General features: G+C 42.3%; 2 protein-coding genes across 7 annotated transcripts in view; one reads left to right on the top strand and one right to left on the bottom strand.

Annotated features, from left to right (window-relative positions):
* ASPA (aspartoacylase) overlaps window positions 1–2,213 on the top strand; it is a 59,413-nt gene extending 57,200 nt beyond the window's left edge. For all 4 annotated transcript variants that reach the window (XM_068154738.1, XM_068154736.1, XM_068154739.1 and 1 more), the window contains one exon: window positions 579–2,213. In XM_068154738.1, the coding sequence (XP_068010839.1) occupies window positions 579–791 (213 nt within the window). In that variant the 3' untranslated portion in view covers window positions 792–2,213. The remainder of the gene's footprint in view (window positions 1–578) is intronic.
* TRPV3 (transient receptor potential cation channel subfamily V member 3) overlaps window positions 2,164–12,977 on the bottom strand; it is a 26,778-nt gene continuing 15,964 nt past the window's right edge. For 2 of the 3 annotated variants that reach the window (XM_068154727.1, XM_068154729.1), the window contains exons 10-19: window positions 12,275–12,451; window positions 11,360–11,518; window positions 10,326–10,427; window positions 9,826–9,899; window positions 8,737–8,902; window positions 7,837–7,903; window positions 7,193–7,464; window positions 6,304–6,416; window positions 5,181–5,251; window positions 2,164–4,279 (exon numbers count right to left, since the gene is read on the bottom strand). In XM_068154727.1, the coding sequence (XP_068010828.1) occupies window positions 4,185–4,279; window positions 5,181–5,251; window positions 6,304–6,416; window positions 7,193–7,464; window positions 7,837–7,903; window positions 8,737–8,902; window positions 9,826–9,899; window positions 10,326–10,427; window positions 11,360–11,518; window positions 12,275–12,451 (1,296 nt within the window). In that variant the 3' untranslated portion in view covers window positions 2,164–4,184. The remainder of the gene's footprint in view (window positions 4,280–5,180; window positions 5,252–6,303; window positions 6,417–7,192; window positions 7,465–7,836; window positions 7,904–8,736; window positions 8,903–9,825; window positions 9,900–10,325; window positions 10,428–11,359; window positions 11,519–12,274; window positions 12,452–12,977) is intronic. The other variant, XM_068154730.1, reaches the window with a different exon arrangement.

Here is a 12,977-nt window from a genome sequence, read left to right as displayed (position 1 = left end):
CAGCCTCTCCTCATAGGGCTTGTGTTCAAGGCCTCTCCCCAGCCTTGTTGCCCTTCTCTGGACACGTTCAAGTGTTTCGATGTCCTTCTTAAACTGAGGGGCCCAGAACTGGACACAGCACTCAAGGTGCGGCCTAACCAAAGCAGAGTACAGGGGCACAATGACTTCCCTGCTCCTGCTGGCCACACTATTCCTAATGCAAGCCAGGATGCCATTGGCCCTCTTGGCCACCTGGGCACACTGCTGGCTCATATTCAGGCGGCTGTCGATCAGCATCCCCAAGTCCCTCTCTGTCTGGGAGCTCTCCAGCCACTCTGACCCCAGCCTGTAGCTCTGCATGGGATTGCCGTAGCCAAAGTGCAGCACTTGGACTTGTAAATAGGAAATATTTAGAATGAGAATGTTGCCAATGGGTTTGTTGAATACTTTAGACCTTGCCTATAGCAAGTTTTGTCACTCAGGTCACACAATATTTCAGTAACTGGAGAGAATGGAATTGCTGAGCAGAAACTCAGATATCCCATGAAATACACCAAACCTGGAAAGTAAACACATTCTCTTTATGCTCTTTCTCTAAGGATCAAGACTGGCAGCCACTGAACAATGGTGATCCTCTCTTTTTGACTCTTGATGGAGAAGTAATTTCATATAAAGGGGACTGCACAGTCTATCCAACATTTATCAACGAAGCTGCATATTATGAAAAGAAGCAAGCCTTTGTAAAGACAGTAAAACTGAAACTCACTGCAGAGCACATCAGATCCTCAGTCTCAGCCCAGAACATTTCCTAAAAGCTTACTACAGATTTTCAGCACACAAAGTGAATTTCTTCTCTGAAATCCGGTGTGCCAGGACAGGAATTCATGGAATGAATGCATAAGTGCAGAATCTAATTTGAAATTGTAATTTAATTAACATTGCTGAGCACTTTTAAGATGAAACATACTGTCAAGATGCTGATTATGATTGTTTACTTGTTCTAATACGTTACTAGAGACACAAAGAAATACTATTCTTATGAAGTGAGTTCACGCTGTACAAAATGGTTAAACAATGTACCACAGAAGGGTTAAGTGGGGGATAAAACTGCAGCCAGCATCATGTAGAAAGGTGCTCACCCACAAAACTATATAAAAAATGGCAGCATTTCTATTTCATACTCTCAACCCTCCAACAACCAGCACTTCTGCAAACGAGGTGGTCCTTGAAACTAATTCCTCGGATAAACAAACTACATCAGACAGAGGAAAGGAGGGAGAGAAACAGGGGGAGGGTCTGGATATCATCTGTGTTTCTCCCTGACCCCTGCTGTGCTGAAGTGGAAGCCTGAGGGTTTGGGTTATTTCATTTTTTTTTATATATATATACACTTAAGAAGGTATAAACTAAGCTCAAACCAGGATTTGTGAGACAAAAGCACTCAAGTGAAATGTGAAGCTTGTTAAATTTAAATTATTACAAGATTAATTCAAGCTGTTCCTCATTTAACATTCATTTAAAGACAAAAATGTTGAATTTAGAAAGCATCTAGTAGACAGAAACGTACTGGAGCAACATTCAGATTCAGGGACAAGTTGTGCTCACCCACTGGAAAGTGAACAAAGTTTCCATTGCAGTGGAGACCAGAGAGGTTTACAGATTTGTGACTTCCTAGGTGTGCCCATCTACGGCTTATAACAATTTTCTAAGTATAAATTTTAGTCAGCTGCTGTCCCCCAGATGTTTTGAGTGAAGAAGGCAAGGTTAGGTAACTAATTACTCAGGTTTTGATGAAGGCAAATGCACAAACCATACCTGAGGATTTCAGAATGGCAATTAAGAGGCATTCCATACCAGAAGGCTTCTGAGACTGACTTGGTCTGTATTTGTAAAGACACAGCCTGCCAGAGGAGCTGAAAGAGAGGAGAAAAGGGAGATACAATTAATTTTCTGAAGCTGTTTTTAACATATTTGACAATAATTTGGAATAGTAGAGAAAACATTGAGAGTGTTACATAAAGACACAACAATTAGCTAACTCCTGAAAGATTCATTCTCTAGGTAACCCCTACATGATATCTTTTGGAAAGTGATGTCTGTCTTATTTGCTACTAAGCCAAAAGCCTTTCTTCCTTGCTTTGTGGAACTCCTATGGCAATAAAATAAAAACAGAGGACAGAATGCTTATTGAATTACAAGTTTTATTCCTTTAATTTAAATAAACATTGTATAAAACCTCCAGAATTACCCTCTCTGGTCATTTTTCATGACGTTCTTGGTAACAGTCTTGAGCTAGGAGGCAGTAAGTGTGATGCCACAGATGAAGGTATTTTCACAGCAAAGAGTTTGTAGAAACAACCCCTTAGCCCCTCCCTCAGTTGTCTCAGAGAGTTTTGTGCCTGGACACTGGCACAGCACAACTCCTTATGGGTTTTTTTGTGCCTTCCCTGTTTATGGCAACACCCACACACTGTGCCTCAGCACAGTGCAGAGATACCTGAGCTTGTTTTCAGTGACAGGCCTACCCACAGCAACATGGAGTGCCCCATGGGCTCCTTTATTTCTGGTTCATGAGCAGTTGTGAAGAGGTATTTTTATTTTGTACAAACACTGGCACTGAAGAGAATCCAAATGGAACTGTGTAGTCCTAAGGCAATATTCTTTGTTGGCAGTTTCAATGCAAAATTAACCAAAGATGAAGGATTCCAAGACTGCAGGAATTTTTTCTTCTCATATTCACACCTCCTACCAAGGCCAAACCATGTTCAGATATTACATTGCTCTACTGATACACATAAATGTCCTTCCCCTCAAATTCCTACTCCCTGTAAAAAGGTCCCATCCATCCAGGCCATATGTAGTAGGAAACACAGCACACAGCATCTCCAGAAGACCAGCTGGGTAGTGAGAACCATGTTCACCATCCCTGCAAACAGCTTGGCACTGTCCTTTCTGCTGGAGAGTTCCCTCAGGCTCTCTTCAGTGACAAGAAAGTCTTTTGGAGCATTTTGCCCCCAGCAGGCTTAGCTGTAAGAGTCCAATGCAATTCACGTTATCATCCAAACACAGAAGTCACCTGAGTCTTTCCTAAGTGCCACCTTTAAAACAGGTGGCAAATGAATATGCAGGATGAAAAGCCACGACACTGAAGACACCTGATGTACAAACTGGAATTTAAAAGCACACAGACCAAATATTTCTTTTTACACATCCACAAAAAATAGAAAACTGAAAAATACAATTCACTGTATCACAGGTAGTGGAACACAAAGTGCTACAGAAATGCATTACTTAGTCCTCTGGACACTAATAAAGCTTCTCAAAGTCTGCAATTGCTTTGCATTGAACTTGTCTGGGGAAGAAACACTGACTTCTTATTTGCCTGAAGTGGTTGGGTACAGCATTAATTTACTTCTAGAGCAGAACAACCTCCAATGGGATAAAACTTAGTTTATGCAGCAGGATGCAACAGCAAGGAAACCTGAGTGGGTAAAGACATTGTGACTGAACAGGCTCAGAAATATTCTCCACCACCAATTCTGTTCCTGCCCTGGTATTTTATGGGAAGGCATACACACAGAGTAACAAATAAAAGGCAGCAAATGGGGGTTACACACAGCAACACAGCTCAGGCAAAGCTGGGGAGATCTGGAGAGGCTGCCTTCAACTTGCAGGACCAAGCCTCCAGTAACACTGACGGTCAACACAGAAGCACCAAATGTATCCAGGACACGGCTGTTTCAGAATACCATACTTCATTTAGTGGCCTCCAGAAGTGAAATGTCTGTCTTTGCTCCACCATAAGAACTTTTCCCAGCGTGCAAAATGTTTTTCTCATAAGTTAAGATTCCAAAAGACAGCAGATTGGGATCATGATGATCTTAATTTTCCACAAAAGGAAGAAATATCTCACATTTGACCTTTCATATCCAGTATAAAGTCAAGCCAAGTTTGAGGAGCGTCTCACAAACTTGGGCAGCAATGGTTTTCACGAGGATCAAAACTGAACCAGAGAAACAGTCCTCCTTGGTTTGTTGTTTTCCAGCTTAGCTGCCCTGATTAAACGGGTCAAAGTCATCAGACCAAGTCACTGAAAGTTTATGTTCCAGCTGCTTACAGCTGTTCTAAATATCAACAGAGCTCTCAGCATCCCCTGCTGATGCTTTTAACCTTCAGAAGGGGAGCACACATCACACACAGCACAACTACACAGAAGTTTCAGGCAAATCGTCCATTTCTTCAAACGTATTCAGGGTGTTTTTGCTATTAGTTCTTGAATTGTCTTGAACTTTGCTTGGATCTGCAAGAAAATGCACTGTAAACACACCAGGATATGGTAGAAACTGCATGTGCAAGATCAAAGTTTTGCACATCTATTTTGTGTTTAAAAACATGACATTTATTTCAGCAGCAAGTCGTCAGTTTGCTACCATATCTTATGCTGAAATGTTTCTGCCTGCCTCCTTTCATTATTGCTGAGCTCATTCTCCTAAGCAATATAAATGCTAATTGACTCCAGAACAAGCTTCAGAGCCACTCTCCCAGATCCTCACATGCCCTGTCTTAAACTGAGGCCCGCTGCCAGAAGGACATCTGACACCTCAAAGCTAGGTCATTTCTCTATTCCACTTCCAACGCTGTCAGCAGATGGGTATCTTGAATTTCCTGGTCAACATGCATGAGGAGCAATTTGTCATCCAGCATGTATCACAAACATGAACGTTCTAGGGCTAAACCCAGCAGACTACAGCAGTGTCAGGTGGAATCCTCCTGATTTCCTGCCAGATTTTGCAATCCTGCATGGAATTATTTAAGGACTACGTGTTCTTTATGGCAGCTTTTTCAAAGTCATGTTCTCTGTCCATTAAAAAGTTCTCTCTCTACCATTCAAATGCCAAAATGGAATGTAAAACTTAAATCAAGCAGAACTGCTGGAGACAAACAAAGGCAAACCCACTGCATTTTGGTGCCAAGGTGTAAATAACAAGACTTTGTAACCACTCCTCTCTCCAGTTCTGTACAAACAATTTAACACCCCTACCAGATTAACCCTGAGTTTCCCCAGCAGCAGAGCATGGCTGAAAGTCTCCATTATGAGACTTTTTACAAAGATATAAAAACATATCAAAGCATTTCTAAGAAAAACAAACCAAACCAAGCAAGCAATCTCACCAACAGGGTGGTGTAAAATTCTGCAGTACCTGTTGGCCCTGGATCTTCATTGATAAATGAAACGTGTGTTTTCCACTCGGTCCATTTCACCTCGTTGATCCTGTTTGTATTGCATATAAATTGTGTTACCAAGATGCATCCTCTGAGCTGCACACCTGCACTTCCCCTCTCACATCTTTAGTCCTTCTTGGGACTGCTAACAGCTCACCACCACCACCACCTGCTTCCCTAGCACTGAAAGGCTGAATTGTCTTTTGCAGTATCACAGTATAACTTAGGTTGGAAAGGACCTCAAGGATCATTGAGTCCAACCTATCAACACAGACCCCATGACTAGACCATGGCACCAAGTGCCACGTCCAATCTCCTCTTGAACACCTCCAGGGATGGTGACTCCACCACCTCCCTGGACAGCCCATTCCAATGACGAACGACTCGCTCGGTGAAGAACTTTCTCCTCACCTCGAGTCTAAACCTCCCCTGGCGCAGCTTGAGACTGTGTCCCCTTGTTCTGGTGCTGGTTGCCTGGGAGAAGAGACCAACCCCTTCCTGGCCACAACCACCCCTCAGGTAGTTGTAGAGGGCAATGGGCAGTGTTAGGTGCTATATGGTGAGAGGAATCATAAATATTAGGAGTACTTTATAATCTTGCCCAAGTATAGTCTTGAACCTTGCCTTAAATGTTTGAGTAGTTTTCATAAAGCCACAGTAATATATTCTTTAATATGCTAAGCATCAATTAGCAATGAGTATAAATATAATTACTTTGAAGCTAGCATTTAAAGGAGGTTGACAAAGCAACATTTACTGCCAGCAGACTTGATACTTGTACATTACAGAGGCATGAAGGTGAAAAATCTTTTTTATTACCAAAAAAATATCTACATCAACCTACACATTTCATAGATGCACAAAATAGTTTGTGTTGGAAGGGACCTTAGAGATCACCTACTTCCAACTTCCCTACAGGAACACCTTCCACTAGACCAGACTTCTAGTCACAACCCCCCCAAAAAACCCCAAACTGGGTTTTTGTACATTTAATATCCTTCACAGAGGTGTAGAAATACTTGAAAGAGGCTTCTGAGGAGAAACAAGCCAGAAGCAGCACAGAGCTGTGTGACAGTACACAGCATTCTCGTTTTGCTTTACCTTAAGCAGACCCTGGTGTCATTTTCAGCCACTTTACATCGCTCTCCCAGTTGGAATTTTTTCCTCAAACACTTGGGTAAGAATTTTTCAAACTCCAAAATAGTTCTGGCTCTCTGTTAACGACAAAGAGCAACACGAGTATGGTTAACCATATTCGAGATTGTCTGGTTCCATAGCACACAGTTTGCAGGCTCCATGTCTCATTGTATCATATCAAGCTTCCACCTATACCAACCCTGATTCCACCAACAGCAAATAGCCTGGCATGCACGAGCAGGGAGCCACAGCTTTCTCTGCTTAGCCCCACAAAGAAGGCACACTCAGGGAAGAATCAAGAAATCTCACTCTAAACTCAGTGTTTAGGGTTCAGTGCTAACAAACCCCCATGCAACAGCCTGCCACATAGATCATCTGCTGCCCACCACAGAAAGCAGCTTTAGTCCTAATGATGATTGTGTTTTGATGACAGCATGGGGCTTGGAGCTGCCAAGCCCAGGCTTGGATGAGGTGTGAGAATCTGGGATGACCTCATGCATTGCTCAGAGTGAAGGGACGGAAGTGCAGAGCATGCTGCCTTCCAGATTTCTGGGCAGACAATGAAACACACCTCCTGGTGACATACCAAGGGGAAAGAAAGTCATAAAGGTATGTGACAGCAAAGAAAAAAGGCAGCTGAATATCTGAGCCATGAGATTACCTTCAGGAGAGTTGTTAATTCATCTCTTATTGCAAAACCCTAGTACTAAAATTACTTATTTCCAGTGTCTGTACACAGATACAAATGGGGATTATCACTGTTAATACCTAACCCTTTGTCAGCATGATGGTACCACAGGTGCAGCTAAGAAGAAATGCCTCTGTGCTTCACTAAGCAAACTCCCAAACAAACCTGGAGTTTCCAGATGTGCTCACTCTCTTTAGAAATGTCTTCCACTGTTTCTCCCATTAATGCAATCAGCATGTTCAAGAGAAGAACAAAAGTCAGCACGACATAAGTTATGAGGAGCAGAAGAAATAGTACAGGGTACTTGGAGTTTTGCTGGATCTCCAGGTCACCCAGTCCTAGGGTGAGCTTAAAAAGATCCATCAGAACAGGTCCCAGACTGCTGTTGGAATGGCAGTCACTGCCATCTTGGCAAGTGTCAATCAGTGCAGCAAGAGCTGAGAAGAAAGCACAAGATGATTTTAATCACAAAAAATGCTGTATGTATCCATGGCATTTCACCCTAAAGAATGCAGAATGCATACTAAAGAGCTAGAGCTGCCCAGCAACACACACAGCAGCAGGTAGATGGCAGATTACCAGCAAGCAGAATGAGCCCGCAGCCAAATGAAAGTGCAGGCAATCAAGACAGCCAAATTACTTATCTGCTCAGATAGTCTCTAGACAGTTTAGATCCCTAAACTTGGCTTTTCAGTTTCCAGAAGAAACCCCAACATGAGCTCTCATCATGACAGCAGGGTTCTTACTCATAGTAATGCTAAAACTGTTACTCACACAGAGCAGCAGTGCTTTTCCCCAGTAATATTTACCTACGCCAAATCCCAGCAAAAACACGATATAGACGACTAAAAATTTTATCACATCTTGCAGGATGACCTAGAAAGCAAATTAAACTTGCATCAGAAACCAAAACTGAGAACTAGCTTTAGGCTTATGAATCCTGCAGGGATACAGGTGTGGTACATACTGCAGTATCAGACTGGTTTCAGTAAGCAAACTGCTTGTAGCCTCAGTGAGAAACCCAGAAAGATTTAGGTCTGATTTTTAGTCTCATGACTGAGAGCTTGGTGAGCTGCCCAGGGGTGACTAACTGTACAGTAGAGACATTACAGGATGTGATGCAATTAAACAGCAAACCCACAAGTTACTTATATATTTAATAGAATAAAATGTTAATTTTAAGTAATTTCTGCCATTGAAGTTATACAGTGTATTCTGCTGAAATAATAGGTTGAAATATAGCTATCTCCCAATACCTGAAGGGTTCCTACAGGAAGGCTGGAGAGGGACTTTTCATGAGGGTGGCTAGTGACAAGGGGGAATGGTTTTAAACTGAGGGAGAGTAGGTTTAGACTGGATCTTAGAAAGAAGTTCTTCAGTATGAGGGTGGTGAGACTCTGGAATAGGCTGCCCAGGGAGGCTGTGGATGCCTCCTCCCTGGGTGTGTTCATGGCCAGGTTGGATGAAGCCTTGAGCAGCTGAATCTGGTTGAGAGGTGTCCCTGCCCATGGCAGGGAGGTTGGAGTGGATGATTTCTAAGGTCCATTCCAACCAAAGCCATGCTATGATTCTATGATTGTATGCAATTATAAATAAGAAATGCCAATATAAACTGTAAAATGCATCTACACTGCCGAATATGCTTGAGTGGGGTTGCATCACAGCAGGGAAGGTAACAGGGCAGGTAAAACAAAAGAGAACAAACTTACCTTCTGAATCATAACACTGTAAATGCCCATGGACTGGAAACCTCTGGTGAAATAGAGCATATTAGCCCATCCTAGGGCCATTGCCAGAACAAGACACACGAGGTGTTCTTTGTAGGAAAACAAGTACAAAAAGACAGAGAAGATCACAAGCATAGCTTGTATAAAACTGTTAAAAAACAAACACATGGGTGTAAAAGGGAAATTACTGACACAAAACCAACAGCATCATGGAAAAACATGAAAACAAGACTTATTTGCTTCTCATGCTTGAGTTCTAACTTCACCCTGCATTCTGTTCTCCCCTATGAACACTACCATGAGAATTTACCAAGAACACAGACGAGTAGATGTAGTATATCAACATATTAGGATTCTATTTGTTAAAGCTTAAAGTGAGCTGTTCTACCCCAAAATAGCTGCCCAGTGCAGATTTTGCTGACAAAGGCATGAAGAATTCTTAATAGTACCTTTGAAGCTGCAGCTTAATGAATTGTTTGAATCATTATGGACTTTCCATGAATAAGGAAGACACTGGGAGGTGTGATGTGCTGTGACCACATTCTCAGCAGCACAAGACCGATATCAGTGTGGTTGTAGGAGGAGGAAGATAGAGTTAAGCTGCCTCTCTTTTTATTGATCCTACAATCATATGCTACAAATGAGAGGGAATTATCTGTGCTTTATCTAGGCCAGCTGAAGGGACACTTCCAGCAGCCAACTGAACCAACTTTATGCTATTTTGCCTTCCTGAAGTGGTTGAGTGTGGAACTGTACCTGGTTTATCAACCAGGTTTCTTAAACACATTTTGCCACAGAGAACTCTAAAGAGATCTAAAACATCAGGAGAAGCTAAAGGCAGTGCTGTACTTTGGCAAAAAGACAGTCTGTGCACATCAATTCCCAGTACTGTCACCAACCCATGAAAACAGTGTGAGCTACAGAAAAGCTGTGTGCAAATTTACTTCCACCCCTTTAGAAGCTGATAGTCTAGAGAGAAGGTGAGCATCTGCTACAAGAGTGTGTTCTCTGTGACTGTGAGAGAGGCAAGTACTTTATAAATAGTATAAAATAGATACAGGACAGACTTACAATGCAAAGTGGAACCATGCATCAGAGAGAATTGACTGCAGGTCTGAGGGTCTAAGCAGAAAGATGGCCACACTCTGTGCACAGAGAGAAAATGCAGAAATTGTTGTAGGAGCAAACAAGTCTCAGTCTTTTTCATTACTTATAATCTATGGTGAAAATTATACCCTGGGGGTTTTCACCATTACAAGTTCTAATTCCACAGTGCCCTGAAAGCCAGTAATTTGAGAATGTTGATGTTCTACAAATACAAAATCTCTGTCTTTAATTTGAAAACAAAATGAACCACCCTCCCTGCTATTTTCATTACAGAGCAATACAGTTACACTGACATACATACTCCCAGTCATTCTGACTAAGTGATATACTGTGTCAAAGACTTTTAGACATTACACACAGAGATCTTCCAAATATTTCCAAGACCATCATTAGTGATGATCAGTGATAAATCTAGAGAAGTTCTTTACCTATTTTGTTATATATTTGTTATTAAAAAGTCTTACCTCTTTTATGGCTAAAAATATTGCTCCTAACATAACCATCACCTGTCCACATAACTGCAGCCATCCCACACCACGAGTTAGAGCCAGTGGATAAGGTGGAGCCTACAAGACAAGTCCAAAATGAAAGACTGAGTTCCATAGCTGAAGGGCAAAAGGCAGAGTAACAGAAGCTCTTTCAGTGAGTGTTTTCTTCATGCTGGGTTTCCAGAATCTGCCCCCTAACCTGTGTTTGAAATGCCAGAAGTTTCTTTCACAGAGTCACAGAATGTTAGAGGTTGGAAGGGACCTCCAGAGAACATTGAGTCCAACCCCCTGACAAAGCAGGATCATCTGTCTAGGGCAGGTCACACAGGAACACATCCAGGTGGGTTGTGAAAGTCTCCAGAGAAGGAGACTCCCCAACCTCTCTGGGCAGCCTGCTCCAGTGCTCTGTCACCCTCACCATAAGGCAGTGCCTCCTTGTGTTCAAGTGGAACCTCCTGTGTTCTGGCTTGTACCTCTTGTTCCTTGTCTTGTCACTGAGCACCATTGAAAAGAGCCTGGCACCTTCATCTTGACACCCACCCCTTAGATATTTATAGACATTGATAAGATCCCCTATCAGTCCTCTTCTCTTCAGATTAAGCAGCCCCAGGTCTCTCAGTCTTTCTTCATAGAAGAGGTGTTCAAGGCCCTTATTCATCCTTGCAGCCACCATTGGACTCTCTCCAGCAGATCCCTGTCTCTCCTGAACTGAGGAGTCCAAAACTGGACACAGTATTCCAGGTGTGGTCTCACCACAGCAGAGCAGAAAACCCTCCCCACACTTTTACAACTGTCACTGCCTTTCTGCACTGTATTTTGAGTCACTCACAAAACACAAACCTATATCACTCCTGCTTTTCCTTCCAGATACAACAGCCTGATGTGGAAGAAGCTGGTTCTCCCTACAGCCACATCTTGTGCTATCTGGTTTTGGTTTAGCATTTTAAATGCAATTCAGGAAATGCATTTTAAATTAGGAACATTTGGTGAGATGAAGTTGCTGTACTCACTTCATTTTCATTAGGCCTGTGGTAGGAAACTAATGTTAATGTCACATTGTATAGGAAATAAAAACAGCATGAGATGAAAAACATGTGGCGGGCAAACTTCTTCCACTTCATTCTCAGGAGGGAATTCAGAGGCTCCAAAGTCAGCATTTCATGGCGATTCTGTAGGAAAACAAGCAACCAGAATTTGAATTTGCCACCTGTAAGGTAAGGGAGGTCATTTTTTCAGGCATGCCTTCTGGGCATTTCATTCCATTTCTGCCCATGCTGATCTAGAAACATCTACGCTCAGGGATCCATGTTGGACCACAAACTGACAAGGTACAATGGGACAGCTCCTGACTCCTGCTGGGATAACCTGCCACATTCTAGTAAATTATGGCTGAGCTGAAACTAATGGGAACTTCTGCTCTTGCTTCCCACAGGAGTTTTATGGCAGTATTTCTATTTAGCAAATGCAAAATTCTGGCTCTGAGGAGCTAATGCTCCTCAACACCTAAACCACACACCTGCTCAGTAAGGTTTATAACCTTGGCAGAGTGCTCCCTTAAAGTATTTCTGCTGGCTTTCCTGTTCTCATGCACTACCTTAGGTACCTGCTAGTGGCCACACCGTGGAGACAAGACACTAGCTTTGGTCTGACCAGCTGGGCCATATTTATTATGTTCCTAGGCAAGACAAATCAATGCTTCAGATGCAGAAAACACACTCCTAAAATGCCTAGCCTGGGCTTCAGGAGCTGAATGCACATTCACTGACAGCTGACAAGCTACAGACATAAAATTCATCTCACTCCTGGTACAAAACTGAACACCAAAAATTACTCTTTTACAAGTAATTCAGTCAAATGCATAGGCTGACACAGCTGAAATGGGTGCACTGCTAGAAAATAGGGAATTAAAGAAATGGGTAACTTACACCAATATTTGTGTTGTAGACAATAATTTCCAGTACTGAATTGTCTGAAGTGGTGTCTAGATCTGTCAGGTCATAAAGAGAAGACTGAACAGGACCATAAGCCCAGTCTGTGAATTTTCTTGACAGGCTCCTGTTTGCCTTATCTCTTATCTCTCTGCTCAGGATGTATTTCAGAATCTAAAACATTAACAGAATCACTTGTGAGCAGATGCACACACACATACCTGCCAACCCCCTACCTTTTAACTACCACAGCATTAGCTACAGGAGTGCAATTCACTGCATTTGTAAGTCTGTTATTCAATAAGCAGTGTTAGAGATGGCAGACCTCTGGGACAGAAAAAGAGCATTTTTAATGCCTCCAGATTTCATGAGAGACACTTTCCTAAAGCATAAAAGCACATTTCCTCCCCATGTGTTCACATTTATATCTTCCTTTAACTTCAACAATTACTTTCTAAATGATCCCATCGTCGATTTTTTTTTTACTCTAGTTGATTTGTGAGAGCCAAATTCTACAGCAGCATATCAGCAGTTCTGGTGAGCCTTCTGAAATGACTAGCCTGTCTGTTTCATAAAGGTAGTGTTGTAATAAAAGCAGGATTTCTGAGCTTCTGTACAACAGCAGCATTTGCAAGGCTGTTTTTAAACAGCATGTTTGTTGTGGACACAGAGGCATCAATAGAGGGAAACCTTGAAGGGC

Source organism: Melanerpes formicivorus, unplaced genomic scaffold (genome assembly GCF_026170545.1).
Source record: "Melanerpes formicivorus ecotype bairdi unplaced genomic scaffold, bMelFor1.0.p_v2 SCAF_29, whole genome shotgun sequence".
Taxonomy (NCBI): domain Eukaryota; kingdom Metazoa; phylum Chordata; class Aves; order Piciformes; family Picidae; genus Melanerpes; species Melanerpes formicivorus.
Note: the sequence above shows the minus strand (reverse complement) of the source record. Positions and strands in the feature narration are given on the sequence as shown.